Source organism: Phoca vitulina, unplaced genomic scaffold (assembly GCF_004348235.1).
Source record: "Phoca vitulina isolate PV1807 unplaced genomic scaffold, GSC_HSeal_1.0 scaffold8, whole genome shotgun sequence".
Classification (NCBI taxonomy): Eukaryota; Metazoa; Chordata; class Mammalia; order Carnivora; family Phocidae; genus Phoca; species Phoca vitulina.
The window spans coordinates 12,291,398-12,310,974 of record NW_022589711.1 but is presented as its reverse complement, the minus strand read 5'-3'; the positions used below and the strand labels follow the sequence as shown (position 1 = coordinate 12,310,974).

Genomic DNA, 19,577 nt, shown 5'->3' with positions numbered 1-19,577 from the left:
CTGCTGCTTCCGTGGGTTCATGGCCATTAACAGTCCACAGAAACCATTTGCACACCCCCCAGCCCGCTCTTCCTTACATCCTCCGTAGGAGCTATTTAATTCTACCACCTCTTCCAAATCCCTCATTTCACTGCATTCCTCATTCTCCCTTAGCATAAAACTTGCTGTTACTTTTCAGAGATAGTAGAAGCCAACAGAAAGGAAAATTTCAGCTTCTAAACCATTTCCCTAAAGAGATCTATTCATCCTTCCCACATGCTTTCAATAGGTATTAGAAGAAATTGATGTCATGAGTCCCTACATTGAATCCACTCTCTTTTCTTCCTTAGTATGATAGATCCATATACCTCTATTTCTCCCACCAGCTTCTCCCTCTGCTGCTTCCTTTCTCTCTGCATACAAACTTTTTCACATCTTTCCTTCCTTAAATATACTGGAAAACTAAAGACAATTCCTTCCTTAATTCTTGATCAGATTTTTAGAATGATATTGTAGATCATTGGCTACCAAACCTGTGTGTGCACAACAAAAAATTAGGGGGCTTTATGAAAGTGCAGTCCCACTCCTGGGTCTGACTCAAGGATCTGAGATGGGGTCTGTTGATTTCTAACTTTTAAAAGCAGCCATGTTGGGTAAGTGTCTGATTCTTGATTTCTGCTCAGGTCATGGTATTGGGGTCGCCCTACATCTGGCTCCGGGCTGGACATGGAAACTGCTTGGGATTCTCTCTCTCCCTCTTCTTCTGCCCCTACCCCCCTTCACGCTCACTGGCTCGCTCTCTCTTTTTCTCTCCTTCTCATAAATGAATGAATGAATGAATGAATGGGTTTTAAAAGCAGCCATGTTAGGGAACTCTGGTCATAAATGAATCTGTACTGGCAGAGGTAACACTCACTATTAGTATGTGAATAAGTTTACAAAATTGTAAGTTTAAGGAAGTATGTATATACCCATACTTTTATATATAATTCATATTGTGGAAACATATGTATGTGCATATAAATACCTGTATAGTAAAGAAAAATAAAACTTTATACTAAGGTATTAATGTAGAGGGAGTTGGGTTTATGAGTGTTTTTTTTTTTTAATGAGTGTTTTTTTAATTGTATTTTTTGCCTTTTATTCTACACAGAATACACATTTCTTTTGTAGTAAGAAAAAAAAATAGGTAATAGTACCCTCGTGCACATGTGTTCCTCCATTAAGCCTCCCATTCCCTCAGATTAGGTATCTTTTCTGTAGTATTTGACCTTAACTGCAGTCATAGATTGTGTTGACCATTTCTAGTCCTTTTGAATTCTCTTTTCTCTTACTTCCATTTTCCCTGTCCTGTTTCAGTAACCACCCATGCAAGAAATTATCACTGTCACCTCTAATAACCAAACACTGCTTCTTATCAATTTTAACTCTGAAATAGCTTTCAAATGCATTCCTTTTCCTCCCTATCTTTACTGTTGTGATGTAAGAGAACCAACTGAGGTGGGTATCACTGACACCCAAGGAGGAGTGACCAGGAGTTTCAAATGTTCAAATGCCACTGAAAGCTCATGTAGGTTGAAGTCTGAAAAAAACAGTTGGGATTGGAAAGTTGGAGGTCTTCACTGGTGAACTTTGCCAGAGTATTTCAGGAACATTTTAGGGGATGAAGAAGTAGAGTAAGTGGAGATAGTAGTCAAAAAATTGGCCTGTCAGTGACAGGAGAAAGAGAGTGACTTGGACCAAAAGTGGGGTTTTTCTTCATTGTCATTGATATTATTTGAGAATTAGCAAGTATATCAGTTCCCATCATATTTGAATGCTGAGAATAACAAGCCTATAGAAAGAGAATGTTTGAAAACCTCAGAACATGAAAAAATAAATAAAAACAGATAAAAGGAAAGAATGGAATCAAGAAGTTAGCCTTGAACAGGAGAGAGAGAAAAACAAAACAAAACAAAAACAAAAAGCCTCTTCTACAGACTAAAGGAAAGGAGGTAAAGATGGCTGCTTGTATCAGTTTGTAGGTTTGAAAGCAGAAAGCTGAGGGAGTTCTTGCCTGATGGCTCTATTTTTCCCTGTGAAGTTGAAAACAAAGTTTTCTGCTGCAAGGAAGGGAGTATATGTGTTTACCTCTCTGTGGACGTACTAGAAGCTACTCAGAAGAAGGGGTCATTTTTATTGTTCTCTCTCTTTCCCCCTCTCTCTTTTTCTCTCTCTCAATCTCTCTTTCTCCTTCCCTCCCTCCCTCTCTCTTTCTCTCCCTGTCTTGCTGTCACTCTCTTTTACTTTTGTGGTTGTCAGCCGTATGGCTATACACCAAGAATAATGATGGGATTATTGTTGACAGTCAAGGTTGAGTGTTTAGGGAGCAGCCCGAATCCCATGCTCTCTCTCAGTTGCTTAGCTGGGAATGGTGACTTGGTTGGGTAACTGCCACAGACCTGCCTAACAGTTTCAAGGCTTGCAAACATTTACCGTCGAGCTTTTTGTTAATGAAAATACCCACATGCAGAATTTACTTCCTAAAACATAAGATTCCAGAAGAATAGCCTTAATTCGTAGCACAGACATAAAATCTAGTTAAGAGCCCAGTGTGTGTTATGTGCATTTCTAAGGTAGAGAGATGCTGCACTGGGTCCAGACTGTTCATGTATGTCGTGCGTAAGAGTCCACACAAACAGAAGCTGGAGTCAGGCCAGCGTGGGTTCAAATCCTGGCTCTGTCACTTCATCGCTGTGGGACTTTGGCTTTATTGCTCCCCCTCTTTGAGCTTGTTTCCTCATCCATCAGATGAAGTCTGTGTTACTTTATAGGCCTTCCGAGATAGTTGAATTAGATATTGAATGTCAAGCTCTGAGGACAATCTGTAACTACTGTTGCTGCCTTCAGTGTCACCAAGTCATCCTATTTTTTGTTAATGTAATGACTTTTATTACTTCTCCTATCACAATAAAACTCTCCATTCCTGTATCATTCAAGACAGCATCTGCTCAAACCATTTTTTTTAAGAGAGTGGGTTTTGTGATAGTTTTATAGATTTCTTTATAGGACTCTTCAGAGTCCAACGTAAGTTCTGACATCAGCAGCAGCAGTTTGTATGTTTATGTTGGTAATTACCCGTAAATCTATTGCTAGTCTGGGCTCCAGAAGAAGATATACTTTTTTTTTTTTTTTTTTCTTTGCTTAAAAGCCTGTTTTCCCCCCATCTTCTAATGCGGTCAAGTTGTTCTACCTTTGCAGAACCTTGAAACATTTAATCATTTTCTCTTCAAAGAAGTCTTCAGCTATCCAACTTGACTCTTTATTCTACTTATTGACCAAGCTATCTTCTCAGCATTAAATTTTTATATACGTCTCCCTACATGGTCTTTCCCTTTACGATTATCTCTGATACAATCTGATTTTAGTGTAGGGCAAAAAGCTCAATAGAAATGAACAGATAAAGGCTATCTGACCTTTAAAATATTTTTTATTTTTTTGAACAGCTTTATTGAGATAGAATTTGCATACTATACAACTTAACTATTTAAAGCATACAATTCCATGGTTTTTAATGTATTAAAAATAGTGTTGTGCAACCATAGCCACAATCAATTTTAGAACATTTTCATCACCCCAAAAGAAACCCTGTACCAACTATCACCTCACAATCCTCCCATCCCTTCCCTAGTCCTAGGCAACCAAATACTTTATATAATTTGCCTATCCTGGATATTTCAGATAAATGTAATTATATGTGATCTTTTGTGACTGTCTTCATACACTTGGCATAATGTTTTCAAGGTTCCATGTTGTAGCATGTATCAGTACTTCATTTCTTTTTATGGCCAAGTAATATTCTACCGCATGAATATGCAAAATTTTCTTTATCCATTTATTAGTTAATGCACAAGTATGTGTTTACCTTTGACTATCGTGAGTAATGATGCTATGAACATTCATATACAAGTTTTTATGTGGATATATGTTTTTATTTCTCTTGGGTATATAACTAGGAATGGAATTGTTGAGTCAAATAGTAACTATATCTTTGACTATATCTTTAGCTTTTTGAGGAACTTTCAAACTGTTTTCCAAGGTGGCTGTGCAGTTTTACATTTCCACCAGCAGTGAGTGAAGTTTCCAATTTACCCACAGTGTCACCAGTAAATTATCCATCTTTTTGACTATTGTCATCCCATTGTGAATGAAGTGATAGCTCATTGTGGTTTTGATTTGCATTTTCCTACTGACTAATAAGGTTGAACATCTTTTCATGTGCTTATTGGCTATTTTTACATCTTCCTTGTAGAAAGATCTGTTCAGATCCTTTGCTCATTTTTAAAAATTTGGTTGTCGGGGCACCTGGGTGGCTCAGTCATTAAGCGTCTGCCTTCGGCTCAGGTCATGATCCCGGGGTCCTGGGATTGAGCCCCGCATCGGGGTCCCTGCTCGGCCAGGAACCTGCTTCTCCCTCTCCCGCTCCCCCTGCTTGTGTTCCCTCTCTCACTGTCTCTCTCTGTCAAATAAATAAATAAAAATCTAAAAAAAAAATAAAAATAAAAATTTGGTTGTCTTTTTATTATTAAGTTGTAAATGTTCTTTGCATATTCTAGACTGAAGTCTCTTATCAGATATATGATTTGGAAATATTTTCTCCCATCCTGTAAGTTGTCTTTTCACTTTCTTAATAGTGTCCTTTGACAAGAAAATTTTTAATTTTGGAGAAGTCCAATATATCGTTTTTTTCTTTTGTTACTGGTACTTGTGGTGCCATATTTAAGAATTGGATTGTGAAGATTTACCCCTGTGTTTTTTTCTATGAACTTTATAGTTTTAGCTCTTACATTTAAGTCTTTTTAAAAAAGATTTTATTTATTTATTTGAGAGAGAGAGAAAGAGTCGGGGAGGGGGACAAGCTGACTCTGCGCTGAGTGCAGAGCCTAACAAGGGGCTTGATCCCATGACCCTGAGATAATGACCTGAGCCGAAATCAAAAGTTGAGGCTCAACTGACTGAGCCACCCAGGCACCCCTACATTTTAGTCTTTGATTCATTTTGAGTTAGTTTTGTCCATATTTTGAAGTAGGGGTCCAAATATATTCTATTGTATGTAGAGATGCCGTTGTCCTGGTACTATTTATTGAAAAGACTATTCTTTCCCCATTGAATGCTCTTGGTCACCTTTATCAAAAATCACTTGATCACAGACACTTGGGTTGTCACATTGCTAGACATACTAGAAAATATTATTTTACTTTCATTGGTATACTTTTGTAAGTGGCTATAGGGTTAGAAAGGAGACTTTTATAATTGCTTTCCTGATTACTGTAGACCTCTATCATGCATCCACCCCAGGGGCCAATTCAGGTAGAGTATCTTAAGTTGAAAGATTGTGTTGTGTAGAGAAGAGTTTCTAAACTCAAATCTATGCTGAAGCCAGGGAAGTCAGAAATGGGTTAAGTTGCGATCCATAGTGATATAGCACATAAGAGGGAGCTGGAGTGTGGGCTCTAAGAGAGCCTCCCTACTCCCACAGATATTTGCTGACGTGGAGGAATACAGTTCAACATTTACTAGTCAGTTAAGACATAATTGAGGGCCATTCTTGGCCGATGGGATGACATTGCTGCCTCTGATGACTGATTGTATTGCTTTAGTACTTTTCTCCCATTCTTTCCCTTTCCTATTTCATCTTTTCTATGTTCTTTCTAAGCAAATATTGTACCACTTCCTAGCTTTATTAATTTCCCCCTGCTTTACTGTCACTTAAAGATTATAAAATAAAAGGATGGTCAAATCCAGACCAAAAACAAACCCAGGTAAAATGGCATAGAAATCAATAATACAAGTCACAGCAAAGATAAATGCCATTATCTTTAGGTCCCAAGTAACATTTACTTTTGGTTAAGTATAGGTGGCAAGAATTGCTAGAAATTGGATAGGTTTTCAGACCCAATTGCCATGATAGAATTTAGTATACTCTTAACTTGTGCTGAATCAAGTAAACTAAAAATAAATGGAGAATTTAAAACAAATTATGTAATTTTCAAGGATATGGAATATCTACAAAGGTAGATCATATATCCAAACACTTTTTAGAACTGAGTTTTGAGTAGTGGGCTCTGAATGGAACAATAAATGGTGAAGAGGGGGCCCAGCTAGAAAGGAACACTTCAAGCAGAGCAACCTTGATTTCACATGTTTTATGTAGTTTTCGTGCTGGATTTTTCCATAAAATCTATTTTGAGATAACTGAATGGTTTATACTGTTAAAAATAAATAGATTGGTAAATAAATAACTGGATTGATTACCACCAAATTAGTCCATAAAGTACACCACATTTTTAATTTTATTTCAATAAAACTAGAAATAAATGAATAAGTTTGAAAAAAATATAAGACCCACCACCCAATTCTTCCCAAATAACAATAGAAGAAAAGAGAATAATCAAAGGTTATAATTATAGCCTGTTTTGAAAAGAAATGCAAACACTGTGTATCAAAAGCTATCTTTTGGGTGCCTGGGCGGTTCAGTCAGTTAAGCGTCTGCCTTCGGCTCAGGTCGTGATCCCAGGGTCCTGGGATTGAATCCCGCATCGGGCTCCCTGCCCAGCAGGGAGTCTTCTTCTCCCTTTGCCCCTCCTCCCTGCTTGTGCTCACTCGCTCACTCTCTCTCCCAAATAAATAAATAAAATCTTAAAAAACAAAAGCTATCTGTTATAGCTAGGACAATAATGAGAGGCAGCTTTTCTCATGTCGGTTCCTCATCTGATCCACAGAACACGGAAAATGATTTAAATGTCTGTTTTCTAAATTCTCCCAGGTATGGCCATAATTAATACCATTCTAGATGTATTAAAGAGAAATTAATTTATTGTATACAGTGGGTCTTTTGGGCCTTATGGCCTCATTTTCTTGGTGATCCCTGGTTAAGCGAGGCTGGCATGCCTTATTAAAATTATAATTCCCAGTGTTGATGAGGATATGGGTAGTTGAGCATGCTCATATGCTACTGGTGGAAGTATGAACTGGAACCGCCTATCTAGAAAGTAGTTTGTTAATCTGTATTTAGAACCATAAATAAATTAAAATCTTATACTCTTTATTTGATAACTTTTTATAATTGATAACAAGGAAAGAGATTTGGGCAAATATTTTACACAGAGACTTCATGTTAGTTTTTAAATTTTTATTGCAGAAATTTCTTGGTATGTGGAAAAGTAAAGATAAACTTTGTCTTAGTCTGTTGGCATGCTATAACAATACTATGGACTGGGTGGCTTATAAACAACAGAAATTTATTTCCCATAGTTCTGGATGCTGGGGAGTCCAAGATCAAGGCACCAGCAGATTTCGTGGCTGGTGAGGATCCACTTCCTGGTTCATAGACAACAGGCTTTTTTCTGTGTCCTCACTTGGTGGAAGCACCAGAGATCTAGCTGGGGTCTCTTTTGTAAGGGCACTAACCCTGTTCATGAGGACTCTACCCTCATGACCTAGTTACCTTCCAAAGGCCCCACCTCCAAATACCATCACATAGGTTCATTTATTTCAGTTTCTATTTTAAGGGATTTTTTTTCTTATTTTTCCCCTTTCTGACAATAAGCTTTCTAATTGTATGAATTGTTTACCTTGTTCTGTAGTCAAAATATAACAAGGTGCAATCCTAAACTACTAATCCATATTATTCCTCCCTATATACATAATCATTTCTACTCATTTTGGGGGGTTATATTTTCATGCTACTTAAAATCACAAGAGGGCGCCTGGGTGGCTCAGATGGTTAAGCGTCTCCCTTTGGCTCAGGTCATGATCCCAGGATCCTGGGATCGAGTCCCACATCGGGCTCCCTGATCAGTGGGGAGCCTGCTTCTCCCTCTGCCTCTCTCTCTGTCTCTGTCTCTTATGAATAAATAAATAAAATCTTTAAAAAAATAAAATCACAAGAAACTACATATATTCATTTATCATCTCCTTTCATAAAAAATATCAGAAAATAAATACTATTCCTGTAATAAAGAAACATGGTTAATCCTATTTAAGTCACATTTGCCACACATGTTTTGATTATGGAGCCCTTTTCTTCCATGCATGCCTTTAAAAACAGTTCAATAAGTGAAGCTCTAGATTATTTGATTTGTTCTCTAATTTCCAGAAAGCTACATTTCACAGGACTGAACATTGTTCTTTATAATAACGAAATATTAGTATTCAGTTGGTTCTGAAGTTAGAGGCATTCTGATTTACTCTAGATTTTGTTTTTGAAAAGCACAGGTAGATTTAACTAATGTGTGTTAAGAGACTACCCCCAAGAAATAATGCTGGAGGTCTCAATAAAATTATCCCCAGGGTACCAGCTGCCAGCAGAAGTTGAAGAATGGTGGGTCTCAGGCATCCAGTTGAAGGAAAGAATTATCTGGAGGAGAAAAAAAGAAAGAGATCAAAAAAATCACAGGGATATATATGTCAGAAAGGACTACTGTCTTCCACCTACAAAGGCTGTGTGCTCCTCCCATAATCCTAGGTAGGGGCAACGCCATTGGAATTTCAGTTCTGAACATTATGATTTCTTGGGAATAGAACAGATGCTTTCTTGGTATGAGAGAAGTCCCCAGAACTTCCGTTTGTCAAGCTAACTTTGCATAAATCTAGGTAAATGCAGCATGATGTGAAGCTTGAAACAAATAACACAGTATGATGAAGAAGGGTGTTTAGTTGCTTTGAAGAGGTAATATTCCAAATATTTAACAACTGTAATAAGGGACATCCACTCAGATGGAAAGTGACTAAAATGTGCCATACAGGCCAGTACTGGCCTTATATTATTAGCCTTATCTGCTGCATTCACCAGGCATCTGCGTCACCGCTGGGTGTAGTCTGTGTGGCAGGGTTGGCCCAGGTGTGGACCATGTCTTCAGCACACTAGCATCCGCATCAAAGGTGGAAGGCTCTACATAGTGAGTTGGAATGATTTCAACCATACATAAGGAAATTTTGTATGAAACTTAGGAACTCAACGGAAATGAGGTGGCTAAGTGCTGATGAAGAGAAATACTTTACTGTGAGTTAAAGAGTTTGGGAATAGTTGAAGAAGTTGACATTTAAGAAATTTATTTGAGGATTCTTACATTAGAAAAAGAAAGGTTGTTGGGTTTGAGATAAATATAGAGTCTGTTCTCCTGATGCAGTGACCTTAAGTTAATGTTTGATGGCCTATGCCGAATGTGTGTTTGCAGTTCATATTAAACTGTGCATCACACATTGTTTCTTTTCCGTATCTCGATTTGAATTTTGTCTGCTGGTCTTGAGTCTATGGACAAATAGAACCTTTTGCATTATCAAATATGATGATATAGTTTAGCCTCTTAATAAAATACCTATTAACATGTTTGCTTTAAAAATGTGTCAGGTCATCATAACTTGATAAATATCAAATGTCTTAGAAAATGTTATAATAAAATAATTTGTGCAGGCAGCAAACATGATCTTAAAATTTGACCAAAATTAGAATAATTAAACACATTGTTTTGGGTGTTCCTAACCCTTGAACCTGGAGATGTCTACATTATGGTAAGAAATGAGGCATAGAAAGGAAAATGAGGCAATGTGTTAACATTTTAAAACTTTAATATTACTTTTCTAGATAAAAGACTTCAAATTTTTATTCATGATCAGTGATCAGTGGCCCAAACATTTTAACCAAGCGATCTCTTTTTGAGAATATTCTAGAAAATGTTATCTATAGACATTAATAACTGCATTGAATAATGATCTTAATATATGTTATCTTTTCATGTTCAAATTTGTCAATTTTTGTTCCCTTACATTAATACATTCCAATTCCTTTATACATTAGATCTGTTCTATAATCTTTATCTCACTCATCATCCTTCTGGGCTTTACAACCCTTATTCATTCCCAAATCCTGAATCCTGAATTTCATGTGAGTAATATTGACCTTGAAGGATTATCAAAGATATTTCTTATTTCAGAATTTCCTTGATCTGTTGATTTAGAGCATTATTTGGTAGTCCATAAATCTAATTTAATTTAGAAAATCCCTCAAAAGGTAGGAGTAGAGAACACCTGAACATACCTGTTGACCCAGGCAGTTGTTTCTAGTGTGGTCTCTAGGCCAGTGGCATCAACATCTCCTGAGAACTTGTTAGAAATACAAATTATTAGGCCACACTTGAGATCTATTGAACCAAAAACTCTGAGGGTGGGGTGCAGCAATCTGTTTCAATAAGCCCAGGTGATTCTGGTATGAGCTAAAGTTTGAGAACCACTGAACTACAGAACTCTCAGTGTTAGTTCTGTGCTTGATAAAGAAGCAAACAATTGTCCCATGTGGTAATGGGCTATTTTGGGTCCTATCCTGAGGTCTACATAGGGATATTAACTATTTTCATTAAGTACTTAAATAAAGTTAATGCTATCTTGTGTACTCAGAATAAAAATCATACAAGATTAAAATGAAAAATGTTTGAATAATCTAGTTCCAAAAGTATCTCTTTAGATCTACTCTAGTATGGCTTAGAATCATTTATCATTATTGCTGTTATTTTCAGTTATGTTTAGGAATAAAGTCTCATGACTTATTTCACAAGACAAAAATTTCCCTAAATTTTGTCTCTCAACTTCTTATTTTGTCTTCCGTATTTTTGTGAAGTAAATTTTATAAATACTCAATTTTATTTATGGGGTGCCTGGGTGGCTCAATCAGGTAAGCATCTCTGCCTTCGGCTCAGGGTGTGATCCCAGATTCTGGGATTGAGCTCCAGGTCAGGCTCAGTGCTTGGTGGGGTGTTTGCTTCTCCCTCTCCCTCTGCTCCTCCCCTTTTGCTTGTGCTTTCTCACTCTCTCTCTCAAATAAATAAATAAAATCTTTAAAAAAAATAAAATTTTTATACTGGTCATTTGATGTTTAATATTTGTTTATTTATTTTTAATTATGTACTTCCACAAGTGGTTCCTGCAATTATACCTAGATGTACCTTAATTCTGGTTCCTTCTTTCTTAACTGTTTAATGTACAGTTTAGAAGAACAGGTCCAGATCCATTTTTTTTTAATTATTCTGTTTCTGGGCCTTAGATATATTTATCCCCTGGAGAAAATCTCATTTTATTAGCCATTTTGGAAAACACATTTTAGGGAGAAACAATCTTACATCTGCATGCTGTACTGTGGAAGTGGGAATTTTTATTGGTGTCCATGTTTCCAATAGAAAAAAGCAACACTATTTAATAAAGGAAGTTGAGTGAGGAAAAATTCAGAGCTAATAGTAATTGGAAGAAGAGTCAAGGAGCTGACAGACTGGTAGTGGTGTGGCTGAAGAGGAATTTGCGTGGGGCGACAGTTGCCGAATGCAAAAATCTTCAGTTGTTTCATGCGTGTATGCCTTGTAAACCTTCCTCTCCCTTTCTCATGTGGAATCTTTAGACATATTCTACATCACTTATGATAGTTGGTGGAATGGATTTTCTTGGGGGTGCATATGTGAAGATGTTCTAAATTTTGCTTTCAAGGGTGATGTTTAGCAAGACAAATGTAACTGCAGTAAAAGTAAACACCCGAGTTTCCATGAGTAGGAGAGGTGCTAATAAAAAAAAGTGTTGAAGATGATAGAAAAAAAAAAATTCACAGTGTAGAATTACAAATAATCAACAGGTGCTTTAGGAGATTTAGAACTCCAAGATTTTATAAAAGGAAAATGTGATTCAGTAAAAGTATTTTTTATACAAATATTAATACTTGTTTAAATAGACCTTAAAACTCAAGTGACTGCAAGTTGAAGAACTAGTTAAACTGATATTCAATCAGTGATATTCAAAAGCACATTCATTTTTACATTACTGAAAACAGCTTTTACATAAATCTGCATCTGTAAATTACCCATATAGTTGAAGATTCACTTTCAAAGTAACAAAATCTTATTTATAGTTGAGTTTTTAGTGAATCTGTATTATAAATTTATTCATTTTGGTGTACTGTTACTCAATTTAACCTTCTCTTCAGGAAATATGACTGTTATTCTGAACATTAATTTTGAGTTTGGCATTGAGCAGAGCCTATATTAAGCATTCAGTTCATATTTAATGAATGAATGAATGAACTAATGAACTGTACCCTTTATTTTCAGATCTAACTAACCAGGAAAAGATCTGCTACTTGTCTTAAGTTTATTAATTGTCTTAAGTGATTAGCTTAAAAAGAAATTCAATAAATGTATGAAGTGTTACAGTACCTAGATATTCGTATTTCAAGCTTTTTTTTTTTTTTCTTTCTAATTATGCCCTCAATTCTTTGCTTGGGTAAAGGACTGTCACGCTGTATGTAGGTAAGATATATTTGAAATTTTAAGAGCGGGAGCATATAAGAACACAGAGCCTGTTGAGTTGTTTTTTTAATATAAACCACCTTTAGACATTTTCAGATTGTCTTCATGATGAGGACATGATGAGTAGGGAAATGTTTAGAAGGATCTTTATTTAAATACTGGTTCTTACACTCACTCTGTCCCCAGCATTCAGAGTGTCTGGGGGTAAAGAGCCTTAGAACTGATGGGGTGAAAAGAGTTGGTATGTAAAGAAGGAAATCATGGCATAAAACAAGCCTCCTGATGCTTTTATTACCTCGTCTGCTGAGAATCTAATGTCATAGCACTATGGTGCATAGCATCACAGTGCTGCTTAATCATTTTTAGAACTATGAAATATTTTAGGCAAAAACAATAGGAAATAATGTAATAAGCATCTCTATATACACCACCTCCCTTAAGATATAAAATATTACAGATACTACTGAAGCTTCCTGTGTTCCTTTTCCTTTATCCAGTGGAAATCACCCATAGAATTTGATGTTTAACATTCTCATTTTTCTTTTGATATTTTTACTATATGCATATGTATCTATAAGTGTTATGTAATACCCTTTTGCATATTTTTAAACTTCATATAAATGGTATTCTTCCATACCCTTTTAAAATTAACTTCCATGCTTTACCTATTTGCACATATGTATTTGCTTTTTAGTTTATATTATTGTATAGCATTCCATTGTTTAATTATACCAGAACCTATTTACTCATTTTGTGTCTGACTTACATTTTGATGGCTTCCATGTTTTGCTATTACAAACAGTTCTTCATTGAGCATTTGCGAATGCTATCTTGTGCACATTTGTCAGAATTTCTCCAGGCTGTTACCTAAGGGGAGGATTGTTGGGCTTTCGAGTGCATGTATCTTCAACTTTGCTATATAATGCAAATTGTTTTACCAATTTATACTCTCAATTGCAGTGTTATTTTATATCCTTGCTGACTACCTGATATATTCAGGCTCTTAAATTTTGCTAATCCAGCAGGTGGTAAATGGAGTCTCACTGTTCTTTTAATTTGTGTTTCCCTAATTACAAGTGAGCTTGAGCATTATGACATGCTCCTTGGCCATCATGTGTCCTCCGCTGAATGTCTTTGTCATTTTTCTATTGGTTTGTTTTCTTTTTCTCATTGAATTATAGACATTTTTCATATATTTTAGATGTTCTTTCTTGGTATATTCTTTATAAATGTATTCTCCCAATTGGTAGTTTGTCTTTTCATTCTGTTTGTCTCTCCATCCATCTATCTGTGAGGATAAATTTACAATTTTACTGGTCAAATTTATCAGGCTTGTTTCTAATTTTTATTTTTGTACCTTGTTTAAAAATATACTTTTTATACCTGAGATTATAAACATATTTTCCTGTAAACATTTTGCAGTTTTGCCTGTCATATTTAAGCATCAATCTGTGCTCAGATGATTCTTGGGCATAGTATTAGGTAGAGATCTATTTCTTTCTTTCTTTTTTCCATAAGGATAGCCAATTGTCACAGCACCGCTTATTAAACAGTGTGTCCTTTACTTACTGATTTTGTTTTCGTGTGTGCATAGGTCTGTTGTTCTTCATTTTGGCTTGCTTCTGAGATCTGTGATCTACCTTTCCTTTGCTCCCTATAGTTTATAACCTTTCACCTTTCTTGCTTGTGGCATTTCTTTAGGTTTTTAACTCAGTTCTGTCATACACTTGTAGATTTGGATAAATGTAATATGATTTTAATTATTTTTCATCATTTTTTTCTGCCATGAGATGTATCTTGTCTAATTACCAAGAATGCATTTTTTTTTTTTTTTTAAGATTTTATTTATTTATTTGACAGAGAGAGAGCACAGGTAGGCAGAGAGGCAGGCAGAGGGAGAGGGAGAAGCAGGCTCTTCACTGAGCAGGGAGCCCGACGCGGGGCTCGATCCCAGGACTCTGGGATCATGACCTGAGCCGAAGGCAGCCGCTTAACCGACTGAGCCACCCAGGCGCCCCACCAAGAATGCATTTCTGTTTTTTCATATTAACTCCCATTTTTGATGGTGTTTCCTACAAAAGGACCCATCATTTTCTTTTATATTCTTTTTATTGATGGACATGTTAGAATTTGGAAGGACAATTGAAAATGTTGTAATTTTTAATTTTAAGATGCAAAAGGTAAATTTTCAAATACATTTCTTAAAAATAAATTTAAAATAACCTGCTTTTTTCTAAATGGCTGATAGAGTATTTTGCTTAACACCCTAGAAAACTTAACATTTTTTAAGCAATTTGATTCTGTACAAGTGGGCAGCATATTATACTTTGCTTGAAATTCATTAAATGTTAATCATACCATGCAAATTGTTAACTGATCTTCTTTATTTTTTTTTTTAGATGATTGGAATCCATTTTCGTACCCATATAAAAAACTGGATTATGGAAAGTGGGAGCTTTATATCCCACCAAAGAGGAATAAATCTCTACTTGTACCTCATGGATCCAAATTAAAGGTACTTTCTACCCTCCTGTTTTTATATGAACTTATTTTCTTTTTGTTTTGTATACAAAGTTTGATTTAAAATATTAGAATGTAAACTGATGCATGATAATATGGGAGAAATAGTCTAAATGTTTAAATAGAGGAAAATTGAAGAGACATCATCAATAAATTGTGTTATATTGGGACTGTTTGGTAAGGTACTGAACTTTTTAATTGTATTATTATCAACTTTGGAAACTTTATGTAAGGAGGGATTGAGTAATTGCAGAAGTCTAGCTTGAAAAAACAGAAAGTTTAATAGAAAAATGAAACCTGTCTTCAAATCAGCAAATGTGGAGAGAATTTTTACCTATAAAGAGAGTCTTGATAAAATTGATTTTGTGCGGGCGCCTGGGTGGCTCAGTCGGTTAAGCATCTGCCTTCAGCTCAGGTCATGATCTCAAGGTTCTGGGATTGAGCCGAGCCCCATGTCTGGCTGGGGCTCTCCCTCTCCCTGTGCCACTCCCTGCTACCCCTGCTTGTGCTCTCTCTCTTTCTCTCAAATAAATACAATCTTTAAAAAAATTGATTTTGTGATGAGCTACATGAATGGGGGAGGCAATACTGTGTGTTGGAGAACCATGCATTTTGGGGACATGATTTTCCTGGTTATTCTTCTTTCTGGTCTTTAACATTAAGACTTGTCTTAATGTTAAATTAAGCCTACTTGGATTACCTAGGGGCCTGCCTGTCAGAGGCAGGCTGAGTGTCCTTCACATGCCCTCTGCTTTGGCTAACCATTATGTTTCTGTATTCAGGGTTTACAGAGCCCATATAGCTAGCCTCTCTTGTCTCCTCAAGGGAGGCTTGAAAGATGGGTTTTGAAAGCCTGGATTACAGATTTCAGGCATTTGATTATATAAAAGGTTATCTAAATCCTTTAACGTTTACTTGATTTTATCCAGTCCTCATGAAATTATATAATATTTCCATGTCCCCTTGTTTCTTTCCCTTCTTTGGACATATGATTGCATTCAAAGCATTTATCATGATAAATCCTGTGACTGAATTATTATTTTTATTGGTATTTGTTACTTAACATTATTAACTCAGTTACTTAAAGTAAAATCAAAATGTATTTGTATGGTTGTTTTGCAGCTTTTTTTTTTTTTTTAAACAAATAATGAAATTTTCCGTATATCAGAGAATGACTGAAATATTGCCACACATAATATAGTCACCAGAAGAGCATATTGTCTGGAATAAAGAGACATTTTGACATGGGATGGCAGCCAACGTTCCTCTTAATCTATAGTGAAAAGGAGAAAAAGTAGCTACAGTGTACAATAAGAGGGATTTACATTGAATATAAATAATCCCTTTCTAAGTCAGTATAAACTCCACGAGAGCAGGGGCCTGTGCTGTTTTGTTTCCTAATATTGTCTGTTCTCAATTGGCACAGAGTAGGCACTCAAGAAATATTTATTAAATATTAAGGCCATTTTTAGGCCCAGTCTTTGAAAGAATAAGTCAAAGAGCTTGGTTCTTCTCTAGTTTATGCGGCCTGGTTTTGGGAAACTGTGAGGCAGGGCAACTGTTCTTGTACTGCTTTCAGTGTCACTTTAGGTCTTATAGCCATTTGTTCTGTTTTGTCTTTTGTTTTTAAGAAGTGAACTTACTAATTTTTTAAATTTTTTTTGCCTTTTAAAATTTCTTTGCCATCTTAAGTTAGAAAAATTTATGAACTCTGACACCTTACCAACTTCTTGTGTTAAATGGTGACTGAATTAACCTTGACAGGTTGTTTTTATACATGGGGAAAAGTAATTGATTACCAGGAATGAATGATTATTGATATATACAGGGAATAATGGTAAACATTTGCATCTCCCATCCAACTCCAAATCCTTTATACTTTCTGCTATGGTCTGAATATTTGTATCGTCCCAAAAAACGTGTGTTAAAATCCTAATGCTTGATGTGATGGTGCTAGTAGGAGGGGGTTTGGAGGTGTTTAAGTCAGGAAGGTGTAGCCCTCTGAATAGGATTAGTGCCTTTATAAAAGGGACTTCAGAGAGATCCCTAGTCCTTCCATCATGTGAAGATACAAGAAGTCTGCAACCCTGAAGAGGGCCCTCATCTGACCAGGTTGGTACCCTGATCTCAAATTCCAGAACTGCAAGAATTAGATTTCTGTTGGGTATAAACCACCCAGTCCGTAGGATTTTGCTGTAGCAGCCCAAACAGATTAAGACGCTTTGTACACTAGGTTATGTACTATACTATGCTTTCTTTTAAAAATTTATTTGAATTAGATGAGATGAAATGATCCTATGATTAAAAAAAAAAAGTAGCTTTTACCTTTCACTTGGCTTTGAAAATCTATGTCTAACATAAAATAAATGTTCAGCAAGTATCAAGTAAACTGTTGTGTAATCATTCTTCATTATTATTCTCTAAAAATTTCCATGAGGATAATTAACTAGAAATTTAGGCCCAAAATATTACTCGTAGTATTTAGATCTTTCAAATGTTGAGGAAACATTTAGATGCTGTTAATATGGTGATATAATTAGTTTTTCATTTATGGGAAATGATATATCAGATTTTCTTTGAGGGAGGGGTTAAATTCTCTGTAAAAAAATCAACTAACTTGAGATTTTTGGCCTTTCAATTTGAAGTTATCCCTAGATAGTCTATCTTGGTAATTAAAAATCTTGTTTTAAATTGAACTTGAAAATTTATTTCAGTTCACAAGGGATTGACCTTTATAACTCACTTGAGGTTGTTTCTCTTATGAATTATCTGGTAACCGCTAACAAAAAAAGAAATGTTACCTACCATTGAGATAATAGCTTTGTTTTCTCTGTAAAGCATTTTTCAATTGAATACTTTGGAAGAAAATACCTAACTGCTTATGTGGTCATGTAAGTGTCTCCTTTCTATGTGAGTTTACCAAATAGGAAATATTTAAAAAAATATAGTAAGGTGAATTAAACATTCAAGACTATAGAGATACAAAGAAAGAAGACTACATTCCTGAAGGAAAATGAGACATATGTTATTCATGTCTTTAATACTTTTTCTTCCTGGATGCTTAGCCAAATTAATGTATCGAAAGGTATTTTTTGTTGTTGTTGTCACTATTTTAAAATATACATCTTTAATAGCATTGTTAAGTTTAAAAAAAAAAAACTTCTCAAGTTGTTTCATAGAAATTTAACATAATTATTGAGTGCTGTATGTCAGGTGCTGTCCTTGATCTGTGATGCTTGTACTGAATTGTAATATATATGTGGGCTGTATGTGCTTTTAAAATAAGGTGCTATTAGAACAAAATATTAGTGGACAGTTTATTTATTCTGTCGTGGTAACAGGGGAAATAACAGAGGAGCAACAACATTCAAGCACATTTGGTAACATGTTTAGAAGTTGACCAGAGAGAGGGAAGAGGAATATTTTAACCTGAGAGTACTACATGAATAAAAATGTGTGTATTGATTGATGTCCCAACAGGAAGCAAATGGCATGCGTGCGCGCGCACGCGCACACACACAGACACACAGAAATAGGGCAGTTTGAACAGTGTTTTTTGTTTGTTTGTTTATTCGTTTGTTTTTCCAAAAGGCTGTTTTCAAAGTTGAGCATGCAGGGGATCCACAGGGTGGGGTGAGGGGGCCTAGTAGCACCCAAATTGTTACCTTGCCTAGGCCACTGGGAACAAGGGATCAATTACTAGAACTCAGAGGGAGAAAGTGTTGGCCATCTTGAAGGAATCACTGAGCTTTGGTTAGAGACAGAGTTAATTTATTGCAACCTTGCAGGGAAGGAGCCAGGGGAATAAGGAAACAAATGCTCTCATCTCTCACTCTTCTCCTTCTCTCTGACCTCTTATTGGGGCTGCACATGGGCCAAACCCGAAGAGGAGCCAGTGTTCTGGGGAATATGGTCCACATGGGTCAGCATCCTGGGGCAGAGAGATGGGTAAGAAGTAAATCTGTCCTAACTTCGTAAAATGTAGTTCAGGAGGTCAGTAAAGACCTCAGGTCAGGAAAAGTAAGAGATCAGGGAAAGTAAACTGTTGGAGGCAAACTGTGAAGAATTCTTTTCCTTTTCTTCTGATTCCCACTTTCTTTTCTTTTCTCATTCTAATTAATACCCAAATGACTGCCAACGACAATGAGAATTGTCTTTTTAGTGCTTAGGATGTTTGTGTATTTTAACTTTTCTTTGCCACTCAGTAACAAAATGGACTAGAACAGAGGTTTCTTGATACTAGGCCTTTAGTAGTTTCAGGGATTCATGTGTCAGTCATCACGGATGTTATAACAAAATTCTCTACAGTGGGTGGCTTAAACAACAGAAATTTATTTTCTCACAGTTCTGGAGGCAGGAAGTTCAAGACCAGTCAGCATAGTTGGGTTCTGGTGAAAGCTCTTTTTCCTGGCTTGCATATGACTCCCTTCTTGCTGTGTCCTCACATGGCTCTAATCCCATCATCAGGACCTCATGCCATGACCTCATTTAAACCTAATTATCTCCCAAATGCTCCATCTTTCAATACTGTCATAGTGGGGGCTAGGGCTCCAACATATGAGTTTGGAGGGGAGCAGAGTCAGACCAGACCACATTGCTTTTCTAATGATATTGAGATGTTATACAATCGATAGGTGGAAAAGGGACACAGAACCCAATACCTACATTTGCAATTTTCTTAGATAAGACGCAATGAAAAAAAAAAAAAAAACGGATTGCTTTACATTCATATTGAATTTTATCCTGGCGGTAATA

General features: G+C 36.0%; 1 protein-coding gene across 2 annotated transcripts in view; it reads left to right on the top strand.

Moving 5' to 3' along the window:
* The window catches only part of GBE1 (1,4-alpha-glucan branching enzyme 1), a 275,317-nt gene that overhangs the window by 74,757 nt on the left and 180,983 nt on the right, over nucleotides 1-19,577 (top strand). The window contains exons 2-3 of one of the 2 annotated variants that reach the window (XM_032406325.1): nucleotides 12,283-12,302; nucleotides 14,702-14,817. In XM_032406325.1, coding sequence (XP_032262216.1) covers nucleotides 12,283-12,302; nucleotides 14,702-14,817 — 136 coding nt within the window. The remainder of the gene's footprint in view (nucleotides 1-12,282; nucleotides 12,303-14,701; nucleotides 14,818-19,577) is intronic. The other variant, XM_032406324.1, reaches the window with a different exon arrangement.